The sequence below is a fragment of the Lontra canadensis genome, unplaced genomic scaffold, assembly GCF_010015895.1.
Source record: "Lontra canadensis isolate GAN:19392208 unplaced genomic scaffold, GSC_riverotter_1.0 scaffold19, whole genome shotgun sequence".
NCBI lineage: Eukaryota > Metazoa > Chordata > Mammalia > Carnivora > Mustelidae > Lontra > Lontra canadensis.
The window spans coordinates 12597654-12613536 of NW_022631013.1; the positions used below are offsets into that span (position 1 = coordinate 12597654).

The 15883-nt window shown below is 52.1% G+C and overlaps 1 protein-coding gene across 5 annotated transcripts in view; it reads right to left on the reverse strand.

Annotated features, from left to right (window-relative positions):
* Nucleotides 1-15883, reverse strand: part of PAX5 (paired box 5) — a 188381-nt gene that overhangs the window by 110721 nt on the left and 61777 nt on the right. For all 5 annotated transcript variants that reach the window (XM_032860605.1, XM_032860603.1, XM_032860604.1 and 2 more), the window contains exon 6: nt 11328-11503. In XM_032860605.1, the coding sequence (XP_032716496.1) occupies nt 11328-11503 (176 nt within the window). The remainder of the gene's footprint in view (nt 1-11327; nt 11504-15883) is intronic.

Below are 15883 nucleotides of genomic sequence, written 5' to 3' on the forward strand. Positions count from 1 at the left end.
GGTCTTTCATATCCTTTCTCCTGAAGTACATCCTTCAGCAATTCAGCAAGTGTCTGTGAGTCGTAAACCTTCAGTGTACTTATCAGAAAATGTCTTTATTTGCCTTCACTGTTAAATGATTATTTATCTGAATACATATCAATTCTTATTATCTCTTAACACTTACAGATATATTCTACTATCTTCTGACTCCTACTGATGCTGGAAAAAATTGTTCTGTCCATATAGAAGTTATACCTTCTCTCTGGCTGCTTTTATAACTTTTGCCTTGGCTCTGATGTTCTTCAGTTTCACTACTGCTTTGCCTAGATGTACATTTATTTTTATTTAACTTGCTTGGGATTTAGTATGTTTCTTCAATCTAATGACACATCTTGCAACAGTTCTATTCTGTATACTTGTTGGCCATTATTTCTTCAAATATTGACTCACCTCTATTTTTTCCTATTTATCTTCCCAGAACAACTCTTAGATACATGTTGGACCTTCTCATGAAACTCTGGTTTATCTGTAATGCTCTCTTTTTTTTTTTTTAAGACTTATTTATTTGAGAGCAAGAGCATGGCAGGGAGGGGCAGAGGGAGAAGGGAAGAGAGAATCTCAAGCAGACTCTAGATTGCTCATAGAGTCTGACACAGGGCTCAATTTCATGACCCTGAGATCATGACCTGAGCCCAAATCAAGAGTCAGATGCTTAACCAACTGAGCCACTCAGGTGTTCCATGTAACCCTCTCTTTCTTACTTCCGAACTCCTTAGACTTCTGTACTGCATTCCCAGTAATTTCCTCAGCTGTCTCCCAAATCACTAATTTTCTACTCAGCTGTGTCTTATCTGGTATTTAATCCATGAATTCAAATTTTGATTTTGATGAGTAATTAAACTTGTATTTCCAGAAAAATACCTTTGGTTCTTTTTCTAATCTGCATATTCTTTCCTCATGGTGTTTTATCCTTTTGTAGTGTTTCCAGTCCTTTCTTGGTCTCTATAGACATTTTATAGTTCCTTCAGATTACCTGTTATTTTAGGTTCTTGCAGCACTAATTCTTCTGGTTACGTCTCCATTTCCCCCTCAGTTCCTTGTGTGGTTTGCAACTTTTTAAATTGTGAGCTCATCTTCAGTGGTTATTGTTTGCTCTGTGGGCATGCTATTCAGACTGGATTATGGAAGGATTCAGGCGAGGGTTTTTCATGTGCTTCTGTTAGTCATCTCAAGGATCTCACTGATAGGAGCCAAGTTTTTATGTTCATTTCTCTTCTTGAATTTCTTGGGAATAATGTATAGTGAGATATCACACTTGTATATGGCACAGGCTTGGGATTTTAGCCTCCCATGGGAAACTTCTGCTCTGAGTCCCATGCAGAATCAAAATTTCTACTGCTTTTGTCAACCTGGGAGCCAAAATGTGCCCATTGCTCTTTACATGGAAAGAGCCACCCCTCCAGGTTTCAAGTTTTTTGCAGAAGTTTTAGTTCCAACTCCCATATCATACAACTCTAAGGTCATATCTTCAGTCTCAGCACCAGCATCAATGCCCCCAGCCCCTGTTCACTTGGAACTATGTCCAGGACTAGTAAGTACCCTGGGCCCCTGGGACATTAGCTCATGCACTTAAAGTTCTGGCTCTGAGCTCCTTCCTAGCTTCCAGCTCCTAACAATTTCCTTATCTTCCATTCAACCCCAAATATATATCAAAAATATTTTATTGTTATATTTGATCCAGTATTTCTATTGTTTGAGAAGAAAGGGGTGCCTGTAATAGCTGAGACCTTGTATCAGAACCAGAAATCTATGTGGATTGTTGGGTTGTTTTTTTGTTTTTGTTTTTGTTTTTTAGTTTACAAAGCAATAAAGTTTGATTTTCTTAAGAGCGTTGTAAACAGCCAAATCCCTTAAGCCAGACTTGCAGTGCACTCCCAACACAAAGCCCACAAAAAGGAATATGGCTGGTCAACAGGCACCCAGCTCCTCTAGAGATCTAGGGAGCAAGAATTCCAGTACAGTCCTTGCTATTATCTCATTCCAAAGGCAAGATGACATCCAAGTTATATCTTGCTTGCATTTCAGTGTTCAGGAAGGCGTTTCTATGCCCTCTCCATGTGCTGGGAAGAATTGGGAAGAGAATTTCTGTCCTTCTCCTTGCTGCTGTGACCCTCTCTACTTTTACAGCTCCTACCATGGGAAGACTCACTCATCAGACTGTTCAAAGCCTAGGATATTCACTGGGTCCCCTCCACAATTCCTTAGGGGCAGAAGTCTTCCTCTGGGGGCGCCTGGGTGGCCCAGCTGGATAAGCGTCTGACTCATGGTTTGAGCTCATGTTGTGATCTCAGGGTCATGAGATCGAGTCCCATGTCGGACTCCACACTCAGCTCTGAGTACGCTTCAGTTTCTCTCTCCTACTCCCTCTGCCCATCCCACTCATGCTTTCTCTCTCTAATAATAAATCTTTTTTTAAAAAAGTCTTCCTCTGGCATCAGGCTTCCAGGTACAACTAGGTCAGAGAATGCCTGCTTCCCATGGGAAGGCCCAGCCATGCCCTCTCTGTTCCATCCTGTCCATCTGCAATCCTGTGGGTAAGCTCTCTGCTTCTTTAATCTCTAAAACATATGCCTCTTCCTTTCTTCAACATCCCCAAGTTCCTGTATACCAAGCCCACTTCAGAGAAGTCAAATGGAAAACTAATAACTTCTCATCAAGAGTTGAGGCAATGATGAGGTACATTCATTTTTTTTAAAGATTTTATTTATTTATTTGACAGAGATAGCGAGAGAGCACAGAGAGTGGGCACAGTAGAGGGAGAGGGAGAAGCAGGCTGATATGGGGCTCCATCCGAGGACCCTGGGATCATGACCTGAGCCAAAGGCAGATGCTTAACCACCTCAGCTACCCAGGTGCCCTCTTTTTTCCTTCTTATTTTATTTATTTATTTATTTATTTATTTATTTATTTATTTATTTATTTATCTATCAGAGAGAGAATGTACACAAGCAGGGGGAGCAGCAGGCAGAGTGAGAGGCAGACTCCCCGCTGAGCAAGAAGCCCCATGTGGGAACTGATCCCAGGAACCTGGGATCATGACCTGAGCTGAAGGCAGACACTTAACAGACTGAGCCACCCAGAAGTCCCGTTGAGGTACATTCTTAGAAACCAATACTTCTGGGTGGGACATGTTCCCTGCGGTACCCTTGGTGGAAGGAAGTCACAAAGCACCAAGATAGTAGCACATTTTCCAAGCCTCAAACTGGAAAATCTAGGAATGATGCCCCAGAATGTCTGGGATTTTTCTTGGTTTAACTTGGGCTATCAGCGAGGCTGCCTTCTCAAACCCTATGGTCAGAGCAGAAATGTACTGCCGAGCATGTGCTCATCACACTGCCCTGGAAGGCAGAGCCTTGTGAAGCCTGCTGTGGCTCTTCTATGCATGTTGCTGAGGACTGAGCTTGGGGCCTCCATGAGACACAGAAAAAGCATGGCCTCCTTTGGGGAATCGTCCTATTCCCCCCCACTCCCTGGTAGATGATGATAAGTTGGAAGCACACAACTGATAGCTTCCCTCTTTGCCTGGACTATCTGAAAGCTCAGAATCAAATCTGAGCTCAACTCCATGAAGCTGGGAGCCTGGCTGCAGAGCTGGGGAGCTTGGGGTTAGGTGCGGGGGGACGGGGGGACACAGGGAAGCAGAAAGGAGGGGAGAGAAGCAGTGCATCACAGGCCACAATTCCTGTTCTGGATTTCAGACTAGAGAGCAGACCAATCCCACACAGGGCTGACAACTGTCTCCAGAGGTACAGTGACCTCCAGGGGGACAGCGACATGGTCTCTACCTTGGCAACAGCCTCCTGGTCCCCTGACCCTCCAAGTCTTCCCACAGCAGCAGAATAATCTTCTAATCCATATTGGACTGGCTCCTGAGAGTCCCTGGTTTGCAATTTTGCAGAGGCTTCTCCTTGCTCCCAAGACAAAATCCAAGGCCCTGGTTCTAGTCCCCACCTGGCCCCCACCACCCCACCCCTGTACCACATGCCGCTTTCTGCCCCTCATGCTTACCAGCCCCATGGGGCATCTTTTGGTTATTGGACCACAGTCTTTCCAGACTCAAGCCTTTGTATTGGTTGTTCCCTCTTCATGGAACACTATTCCCACCACACTTCCTCTTCTTGAGCTCAAAGGTGCCTCCGCAGAGAGACATTCCCTGACCGCCCCCCCCCCATCTAGATGAGGTCCCACTCTTTACCCTTTGGTCTTTCTCTTCAGAGCACCCAACACACTCTGTGATGCTTGCTAGTGACACACCATTTGTACTGATAGAATCATGTTGCCCACATCTGTCTCTTTTGCCATAGGGTAAATTCTGGGGAGCACGTTTGTCTTTGTCACGGCTGTGTCCCAGCACTTAGCTCAGTACCTGGTGCAGGAGAGGTGCTCCATACACGCCTGCTGAGTGAAACCACTCGATCAGTCAGCAAGTGTCTGCACATGCAGAGCAAAGGGCACAGACTCCAGAGGACTGTTTACACCCACAAAGAGCAGGGAGCAGGGAACGTGGCTGAGCTATGTCATCAGAGTATGTTCCTTAGTGTCTCTCTGCCTCAGTTTCCTGATCTGCCGCATGAAGATCGTACTGCAGGCATCCTCCATGTCACAGAGCCACTGTGAGCTAGAGTCCTATGTAACCCCGTGTTGGGGTTTTCAATTAGCGTTTCCTTTATCTTAAGTTATGCATCACCCCGCCAACCCCCTCACAAGCCGTGGCACGTGTTGGCAGGACGCGGGTCTGTTTAATCCTCCTCTCTACTCTCCTTCCCTGAGGAGGCCCTGAGCTCCTGGGCAGGGGAGGCCCAAGACCATGTGTGGGCAGCAAGACTGGCGGTGGCCATCACCACCCAGACCTCCTCACCAGGAGGCCCCAACCTGCTCTGTGCATGAGGAGAGCTGGGGGCATTGCCAGCCTCCCAAGACCTTGCAGCTCCAGTGACCCAGGCTGGCCCCCCTGGTGAGAGTCCCTGGGTGGGGGGCAATTTCCCTGGAGTGTCCCTTCCACCCTGCAATATTAAGGTTCTCCTTTTGTTGGCTCCCCTATTCCTTCCCCTCCTCCCACCGGACCCCTCTTGCTTTTTTTTAAATTAGATTTTATTTATTTATTTGACAGACAGAAATCACAAGTAGGCAGAGAGGCAGGCACAGAAAGAGGGGGAGGCAGGCTCCCTGCCGAGCAGAGAGTCCGACGTGGGGCTCGATCCCAGGACCCTGGGATCATGACCTGAGCCGAAGGCAGAGGCTTTAACCCACTGAGCCACCCAGGTGCCCCCTCTCTTGCTCTTCTTAACTTAGAATCATTCTTTCAGGTTGGAAGAGCCTTGACATTTAGCTCATCAAGTCATCAGTGGATTCATAAACTTCTAACACAGCATATATGAATAAGGATAGCATCTACTTACATGCCTCTGGTGACAGGAAGCTTGCTACTTCACAAGGAGGCCCACTCCACTGGTTGGAAAGCTTGAGCTGTCAGAAAATTCTCCCAGCCTGCCCCCTTCCCTGCTCACATTCCCAAGTCTTCCCTTCTTCAGACCAAATAGCCCTAATCTCTTAGTCATCCCTCCTAGGAAAGAATTTCCAATGGTCTCTCCTAAACACTCCCTACTTCATCTGCAAAGGAAGAGCGTGGCCCAGAGCACAGCCTCACAAGGGGAGGACCGAGGCAAGCGGAGCAGAAACAGAAGCAGGTCACAGTAGAACAGCAGAGTCACTGCCCTCAGACTCCTGCTCATCCTTCCACTGGTTCCCGTGGCAGCCCCTCCGTTTTCTAACTCGTGCTCGCCTTCCAGGATGAGTACACGGAAGTCCCAGGTGTGTTCCCAGGAAACCGCTCACCTGTACGAATCAGTGGAGCCGCCTGACTGGGCTGCACCTGGGACAGCCACGGTGGCCACAAGCCCGGACCCTGGTGTCCGACTTTGGCCCATACCTGTGGCAGGGTCCCTGCTAACCTCCCTCAGCCCCAGCCACCCAGCCTGCGCGGTAGGGATAGGAATGTGGCTGGGGCTTTGTAACGCGATGGGCCAAGAGGCTGCTCCTCAGAACAGAGCCAGGCACATGGGAGGCATCGAAGGCACTGTCGCTCCAACAATCACTATGGTAATGACTAGAACCTGAGGCTTTCGAGGACTCACACACGAAGCAAGTCCGTGCGGACTGAAGTGGGTCAGTGAAGGCCTCCCCGGGGCAGGCAAGACTCCTGGTGGGCCTGGCCCCGGGTAGATGTAAAAACAGACTGAAGGGAAATAGTGAGCAGGAGCTTGGAGCGAGAACAACCACCATAAGACGGTCACGTAACCACGGTAGCTGCCACCCTGCAGGCTGCAGCCATCCCTGCTGTTCACGCGCTCTGCCACACGCACACACCGGCCTGCAGCCCGCAGCCCCCTCACACGGAGGAGGGGCCCAGGCCACAGGGGCCATGAGCGGTCAGGCCTGGCCACAGCCAGAGCATCCCGGGGGCCGGCGTGGGGGGGGGGGCAGTGGTGAAGGGCCGTGACGGGGATGGAGGGCTGGGGCTGAGGTCTGGGGGGGGGGGGGAAACCGTAAGTGAGGGTGGGCTTTAGGAAGAGAGCTCCAACTGGAAGGACAGGGACAGGGCAAAAGGCAGGAGGCCCCATGAAGGAAGCTTCCAGGTGAGCACAACGGTCCAGGCCACAGACGCTGAGCTTTTCAGGACACACCCCCAAAGGGGAAGGCAGACTTCCTCACCTCCACGTTCCTCTGGGGTCTGCTCGCCTCCTACTTCTCCAGCCCCACTATCCCTGACTGCCTTTCACTCCTCCTACATCTCAACCTCCCAGACCATCTCCCAGTTCCCTGCTGTACCTTTGCCCACATTGTTCCTTCCACCCAGAATGCCCCTCCAGCCAGCTCCACCATCTCCACTGATCTGGATTCTGCCCATCCCACAAGATACAGCACAAAGGGCACCTCCTCCAGGAAGCCTTCCCCCTTCCTCAGCCTACTTCACACTCACCTCCTCATTCTCTCCTCTTCCTGCCCCACCTCCTTCTGCTGGGCCCAGACCCACTACCCAGGAAAATGAGCTCCCTGAAGCAAGGAAGCATGCCCCACAATTCACCTTTCTCCCCACCATCCCAGCCCTTTTTCTGACTCAGGTAGGAGTTCAGACCATCCCTGATGACCAAGCTCAGTTATGCTCAAAACCACAAACCAGCCCCTTTCCGGGGCTAGGACACCCACAGGAATAGGCTGTGCTCAGCCCAGGCCCACCAGCCGGGAGAGATGCCACCATTCAGAGGGCAAAGCAGCACAAGCAAGCGGGAGGCATTTCTGGTGGCTTTCTCTTTTAGACAAGGGCCAAGCCTTCTCCCAGTTTAACCCCCATGACCTTTGAACTTCCCAGGAGGTCAGCAGTACGTCCCCTTCCCCAGCTGTCTTTCTGTCTCTGGCCCGATGGGAGGGAGGGCCCTGGGCCGGTTCCATTTTGCGCCCGTATTGATCTGTTGGCAGCAATGGGCTGGATAATTAGCCAGGAATTAGGGTTTCTATTACAGCCAGGAGGCTGCTCCAGCTGATTTATCACCTGAATAATTTACTGTGATTGAAAGGAAATTAAAATGAACTCCATTTGACAACTGTGAGCTTTTATGGGCTTTAGTGAAGGCTCAAAAGCCAGATTAATAGCCTGGTGTTGGTTAATAGTCTGCCGAGAGTAAATACGGCAGCCTGTGCTCGCCTCAGCCTTCCTGCCGAGGCCGGAGAGGGAGCGGCTCCCACCAGCAGCGCGACCACGACAGCATCACCGCGAGTTTTACTGAAACAGACTCCGCTGTTCCAAACACGCACGCCACCAGCACTTGTTTCTTTTCTTTTTTTTTCCCCTCTTCAGGTTGATGTTTACTCCCTCCACAAGTGGGAAAAACAGAATTGCTTCTTCAATAACCACGTCGATAGGGAAGTGTTTGATTGCCCTGGAAGTGTGTACGCAGGACACCCAGGGCCAAGGGTTTACTCAGTGCCCATATAAAAGCAAGAAGCCAGGCCGACCCGCCCAGGGCAGATCTCGGTGGAAAGAGCGGCTGGGTAGGCGTGGGCATGACTGGCAGGACTCCCACCTGGCCTGGAGGAAGAATGTTCTTCCCCTGAGTGGGTGGGCTGGGTCATTGAGGGGATTTGACCACCTAAGCCCATGGCGAAACTCTGAGGATTCTGGAATAACAGACAGACTCTGGCAGCAAAAGGCCAGTTCTGAGAACCAGCCAGTTAGAAAATGCTCCCAGAATCTTTCTCCTGAAAGGGGGCCCATGCAACCATCCAGCACAAGATGAGGACAGAAGACCCTGAAATCAAATTCTAGCTCTGTGGCCTCTGCAAGTCCTGGAAGCTCCCTGGGCTGACCACAGGTTGAACAGTTTTGGGGGGAAAAATGTTCAGTCTGTAAAACAGGGCTCTACCAATCTTACCCACACTGTTTAGTGGGCATTTAAATCACGAGTCAAAGGAAGAGAGAGTGGACATGAAGGCCCTTTGCGACCTGCACCATACCACACACAGGTGAGGAAGACCATTGTTGTCCAGCTGCTGTTGTGCAAAATCTCCATCACTGCCCCTGCAGGTATGGAAACTTGCAGAGAAAAAACATTCCTCCCAACAGGGCAGAGCCGGGACTCAGCTGGACTCAAATCAAACTCCCTCAACCCCAAGGCCAGGAAAAGCTCCTTCTTCCCCACAGGCTGCTCAGTGAAACAGACAGCAAGCCCCCACCAAGGCCACTAGACTGTGGAGACCCAGGTCTCCTCACATAGGGAAGAGACACCCCCCCACCTTGGCCACCAGAGCTCCAGGCCTCCTTCTTAGTGTCACCACCAGGCCAGGCAGAGAGTGGGCATGAGGGGGCTCAAGGAGCTTGTACCCTTGACAGACACCCCTTCCCAGGCTGTGGCCCCTCGCTTTGGCTGTCATTTGTCCGGTGACTGGGAAGCGGGAGCGAGGGTGTCATTCATAGTCCAGTGCCCGTGTGTGTGCCCGGCAGCCACGCGGTCTCACCTTCCATCTCTCCTCATTACTGCACATTACGGGAAGGTGAAGCAGATTAACCAGAAAACATTGAGTCAGTCATTACCCTGCCACACGCTCGCCTGAAGGCCCTGCTTCGGAGCCCACACAGACACAGGCCCGCGGTCGCGTCCACGCCATGCTGAAGGACATCACACAGCAAGGCTGCTAGGAGCGGGGTCCTTGAAGGATCCGTAATGCAGGTCTCCTCCCTGCCAGGCCCTATCTCTTAATGAGCCTAGTAGACCTGTCCCCTCTGTAACATCTCCCTCCTCCCCCACACCCCGTGCTACCAACTGAGGCAACCTCCCCGCTCATCAGGGCCCACAGAACTTTCTCACTTGCCTTGCAGGTTCTAAATCCATATCATATCGCCCCTGGGAGCTGTGGACAGACAGAGCTGATGCCTGACACATCCCTCCACCTCTTGGGTGCCTGGGACTGTGCCAGCCTCATTGCAGCTTGCAAGAAATATGTTGGATAAATGAGCATATGAATGTCTGAGCAAGTGGGTAAGTCCATGGGTGGCTTCTGGACTCCTCCCAGTTATGAAGCCCTGTAGTCTCTGCCCAGATTTCCCAGGTATTCCAAGTTAAATGAAAAATAGGCATGTCTGAGTCTGAGCATCCTTGAGAATCACGTGGAACACCGAGGGAAACCCAGTCTCTAATACTGAATGTCTGCTTTAAGTTAACAGGAGCTTAATACGGGCACCGAAGTCTTCACGCGGTAGAGGCCAGGCTGAGTGTGGAGGTCTGAGCCCTCACTCTTCCTCTCTCACTTGCAGGGCAGCCTCAGACAAACCCTGTCCCTTCTCGGGGCCTCTAGGGGCTGAGGGGGCTGAAAGATTTCTCTACAGTCCCCATTGTCTCTAAAATCACATGACCTTATCAGTGGTTTGAAGACAAATTTTCTCCCTGACTCTGGAGGAAAGCTAGGCCTCATCCAAGGAAGTCTCCTTTTCTTCCTCCTCCTGTGTCAGATGGAAGGTGCCTTGGGCCATCCCTCAGAAGGGCTGTCTGTGACGGAAACAAGACTGTTTTCCTTTCCATCTTGCTCCCAGAGGAGAAAGACCAAAGTCTTAACCACAGTCTACAAGGTCTGGCCCATCTCCCCAACATCACTGTCCTTTCTCCCCATGCCTCTGTGCCCTAAAGCTGAGCCACATGGGCTCTCTTGGCCTCAGTTTCCCCACCTGGAAACAAAGTGGCTACATGGGCTGTGAAAGCCCTCATAGGAGCTGCTCAGACAGCCAGACTGTCACAGGATGGTGGCCTTGAGGCTTTGCTCACCCCTCACTCCTCAACATCCCCTCTGGCCTCTCTCCACAGGAAACTGTGCAGGCAGCCTATGTGTCTTTGAATGGCTCTGGGGGAAAACTTCATAAATGCCATCTAATGAGCACGTAGAGAAAGCCCAATGAGGCCCGTCTTCACCTCCTGTACCAGCGGGGTCTACCTGACATGCACACCACATGGGAGCTCTCTGGACAGGAACTACATCTGAGCTGCCGGGGCCTGCCAGGTAACCAGCCCAGACCGGGCATCAGGAAATAGCCTCCCGAGCTGAATCTGGTACCTTACACACCTTATCTAGACCCCAGAAGCCTCTCACTGGGCAGAGCCTTTCTGGTCCTATAGCCAAGGCAGCAACTGAGCGTCTGTCCAGGGCTAGCAAGGGGTCATCCTCCTACGTCCCTCCCTCTCTTGCAAATGACCGAGCCGGGAGTGTGTCCAGTGAGACACTTCTTCACTTCCAGGCTCTGGGATTCAGTCTCTAAAAGCATAGCAGGGTGACCTGCTTGGGGGCGGACAGCGGGCCCCACCCTAGCACCACCATAATGTGGCTTGTGGCCATATTTCCATCTTCACCCTGACTGACAGGAAAAGGACCCAAGACCACCTCGAGTGGCCCCAAAGATCACGACACGGCCCCTGTGCCAAGAGCCTGGAGAAAGGACACCATTCGGCAGCAGGGCAGAATAGCCCCACCAGGCATGCCACCGTCCCCGTCCCCACCCCCACCCCCCCCAGGCTGGCTGGGGAGACTGAGACATTGAGGCAAGAAGCTTCCAGAACCCCAGATGAGTCCTTCTGACCCCGTGGGAGGCCGCAACTATGCAAGTTTGGCTAAGAACAACGAGAAGCCCGCCTCAGAGTAGAGCACGGCATCGTCGCCCACACCCCTCCCAAACACCTGGGGGGAGGGCAAGCCGAGCCTGTGTCGAGCTGGAGGTCTAGCGGGCAGTGAGCGGGGGGGCGTACCTGCTCGGGCTTGATGGGCTCCGTGGTGGTGAAGATGTCCGAGTAGTGCTGCCTCTCAAACACGCGGTCCAGCACCTCCAGCTGCTGCTGCGTGAACAGGTCTCCCCGCATCTGCTTCCGGAGGAAATCTCTGCCCGGCAGTGAGTGACCGTTGGGCACTGGAGATTCCTGAATACCTTGGATGAGCAGGAGACATGAAGGGGGAGTGCAGGTTACACGAGTTGCTGAAGAAAGGCATGTCCGACAGTGAGATTTGGGGCAGGAGGGCCTGAGAAAACCCCGTGCCCAGTTCCTCCCCTGATAGGAGACGAAGCAGACAGGGACTCAGCCAAGGGACTGTGCCGGCCAGGGCAGAGCCAGCCTCCCAGAGCCACGTGCCAGGCACCATGCCAAGCCCTTTTCCCATGCATCATCTCATCTGAAACTCACAGTGATCCCATGGTGGATAACATGTCCCCCATTTTGCAGATGAGAAAATTGAGACCTGAGAGATCAAGTAATTTGTCTGAGGACTAGAGCTCAGGTTGGCTGGGAGTCTTTTTTTAAAGATTTATTTATCTGAGAGAGAGCGCGCACGTGTGTGCGAAAGAGTGCGTGTGGCCAGGGGCTAGGGAGGGGACGCAAAGAGAGGAGAAGCAGACTCCCGCTCAGCACAGAGACCGACTCAGGGCTTGATCCCAAGACCGTGAGATCATGACCTGAGCCCAAATCAAGAGTTGGATGTTGAACTGAGCCGCCGAGGCGCCCCTGGAGTGGGAGTCTTAACCGCCAGGAGTCACTGCCTCTTCTGCACTGAGGGTCCCCACCCCCTGAAGGTACCAGTTTCATCCCAGAGCCAAGGCCCTCACCCAAGACGCTTGCCACCACACCACGTGACCAGTCGGTAAAGCACTGCACCGGGACAGCTGTAGGGAAACAGCCTTCACACAACTCTGGTGGGACCCCTTTGGACACACACCCACGATAGACAATTTGACAAAGCCTATCAAAACCACAAATGCACATTTCCTTTGATAAAGCCGCTGTCCCTCTGAAAATGTATTTTACCACTGGACTCGCGCATAAGGGAAGTGATCTATGTACAAGGTTCTAGTAGCAAAAGACTGGAAACAACGCAAGAATTTATTTGTAGGGGTTGGCTGAATAAGTCATGGTGTGCTCACACAGCAGAGTGCGGGGCAGCCACATGAAGAAGCGAGGATCCCGCTGCGAGCCGATATGGAAAGGTCTTCAGGATACACCGTCGTATGAAAAATAAACCAGCTACAGCAGAGCATGTATAACGTATAAGCTTCTGAGTGAGAAAAAGGAAGAGAATAAGACTTTGTGTGCCTTTTGTATATATATCGCCAAAGGAGCTCTGGAAGGCACCATGAGAAACATCGAGAGCGCTCATCCTTCCTTTCCTGGAGGCAGGAGGTGAAGGGCCCTTCCTCATAGCACGCTTCTTTTTGTGTTTTGTCTTACTGCAGAACTCTCAATGTACTACTGCCTGCTCAAAAACGTGAATTACCAAGAAAGTACGGCATTAAATTCTCTGTGTGTTCTGTATTGTTAGCTCTTCACGCTGTTACAGGCTCTGGGGGTGATGCTTGCATTTCAAAGAAAATTCTATGAGTTACCAATAAAAAAGAAAATATGTTGGTGGGGGGCACCTGGGTGGCTCAGTGGGTTAAGCGTCTGCCTTTGGCCCAGGTCATGATCCCAGTCCTGGGATCGGGCTCCCTGTTCAGCAGGGAGTCTGCTTCTCCCTCCCCCGGCTGGTATGTGCTCACTCTCTCTTTCTTTCTCTCCCCTTCTCAAAGAAATAAATAAATAAATAAATGAAATCAAAAAAGGAAGGAAGGAAGGAAGGGAGGGAGGGAGGAAAGAAGGAAGGAAGAGAGGGAGGAAGGAAGGAAATGGGATGAAATATTTTTGGTGAGTCTTGCGCTTGAAGCGTTCAAAATGAAAGACAGCAAGGAGGGCAAAAGACAGCAAGGAGATGGCCTCAAGGGCCCTCATCCCCCGGGGCCCTCTAGGACCCAGCTGCTCATGCAGGGCTGACCACAGACACTGTTGGAACCTAGACCTCTGTCTTCGCCTTTGGAAGCCCCTGGGGGAGATCAGTAGGCATCCGACCTCTCGCTGCAGGTGCCCTCACGCAGGCCTTGACTGATTCTCCCCCTTGTCCCAACCTGTCAGCACAGGCTGCCCTATTCCTCATCCATCACGTAGTGTGAGAAAGGAGATCAAACCGAGGAGCTTGAAGCAGTAGGGTGCTATGTCACTGAGATGCTACCCCAAGTGGCTGTTTCCCCAACTCTCCTATCTGGAGGCAGATGCAATGCAGGGTCTGACAGTTGAGCAAAGACAACAGCTGCGGGTGTTCCCAGGAATACTGGCCTTCCAGAGTCCTCCATGGAGGCTAGCGGCTCAGAGCACCCCGGTATCTCTACAGGAAGGCCTTCAGAAGCAGCTCATAAATCTCCCTGAGGAAACAGATCGCACCTGCACTTTGACCCAAGAGGATTTGATAGGCTAAGCTACAGCCTCAGTGACCAGATACCCCAACACGTGGGCCACGAGGGAAGCTGGTCTCTCTGGCTGATGTCCTCCAGCCTAAAGTCTGGGCCCCTCCTCTGGCTACATGCAACACGAGTCTTCCACAAGACTGGTCCCTATTCCTGCCCATGGGACATCATCCTCAGAGTCCCCTTATCCAAGATGGCTTATCCCCATGAGGACCATTCCTACAAGGGCATTGAAGACTAGTAGAATGTAGGAGCTCAGAACCCTGCCCATGCTCTCCCATTGGCTGGCATCTGCCAAATGACCCTATTATCAAAGATACACACACACACACACACACACACGGGAGGACACTCATCTTTCTTCTCCTCAGCTATTGCCCTGGCCTGTCATCCTGGCCCCAGTCACTCCTACTGAAGTATGACCTTGCCCTCGGTCCCACACCCACTCTTAAAAGACTTCTTTCTGTCCACCAGCTTCACTTAGACTCCCCAGCCCCATCCTGCCAGCCAGGCCCCAAACTCTTAATGAAGGCTCTTTCCTGTCAGCCAGTCCCTGGTGACTCCCATCAAGATCTCACTGTGCCCCCAGCTGGGCACTCCCCACCTCTTCCCTCCCACTCAGGCTGCTCCATCAGACACATTGGCCCGGCCATCCTCCCATAGATGTTCTCAGGCTCGATCCCTCTCCTGTGGGATTCACAGGCCAGGCTCTTTGCACAGCTCAGAGTTCTGGAAGGGCAGACCTTCACCTCCACTGAGGAAGCTGAGGGTGCCTCTGCTGAGGGCTCCTGCGGGCAAGGTCACCATCTGGTCACTAAGTAAAGGCTCAGGGCACGTGGCCAACTCAAGTGTATGCACCGGGGGGTCCGTGGAAACCTAGCTCACTGAGGACAGCTTCCTGTACTCCAGGTACAGGCAGTCCTGTGGGGACCTGAGCCATCTTTTGGGAAGAAGACTTGCTGCGTCCTGCTCTGGTTTTCTGAAAATCAACCACAGCAGCCATGGGCCAAGTCTGGGAGAAGGCCCAGGCTGTCATGGTGACCCAGACACTCCTAGCAGAGGATCGTGAGCTGGAAAGAGCCACCTCTCCAGTCCTGTGCCCCTGACCTACAATTCCTCCCACTGTCCTGGCCCCTCCAACACCCCCACTTGCTTTCTCCACTGGGAGGGAGGTACGGTAGGTCTACCTTGTCACTCTGCACAGACGCCTGATGTCGGTCATTTCCTGAGGAGGCTGAGACACATCTACCCACATAATCACTCATTGGACAAACATGGATGAAGTGTTTACTCTGTACCAGGTGGTGTTTAGAAAAAAACAACAGAGGATACAGGGATGCCTCAGACAGGCCCCTCTTCCCAAACAAGAAAGGGCAGCTCACTTTCGTCAATACTCACACGGACATGTGGCTACAAACTGTGATTACTGCCAAGTAGAAAGAGTGTCTAGAATCATGTGCACAGGAGTATGGAGAATGAGGGAGAGGTGTGACCGTACGGGGGGTGGGGGGGTGAGAGAAGTCTTCCACAGGAAAATCATGCTTGAACTGAGAGTAGAGGACAGGGGTCAGCCGGGCAAAGAGGGTAGGGGTGGGAAGGGTATGCCAGGCAGAGGAGGCCACCTACAAAGGCTTAGACATGAGAGGGAGACGATAGGCACAGGACAGTGAGGGGAAGAGACCCCAGGAGACTGTGGAGAGGCAGGTGGGGGATGACCAGACAGTCCCAGCGGCCACAGGAAGCCATGGGGAGGATCTGAGTCCTGCTGGGGGCGCAGCAAGGGGCCACGGGAGGGGCTGAGGAACAATCACTGTACACATCCCTCAGTCCCGGTACCTGAACTGCCAGTTCCTTTAGATGAGTCTGTGCTCTCGAAGCACTGGGCCCAAGGCTCATGCTTTGGCGAGACTCAGGGCTGGCAAGGTGAAGTTTGCCCCTGTGGACATCTGAATGTGACGCGTGGAGTAGGGCTGTCACCCACAGGGCATCACCATGCCACTAAGGAAGGGGAGCCATTCCCCATGGACATGCACCCTGTTGCCA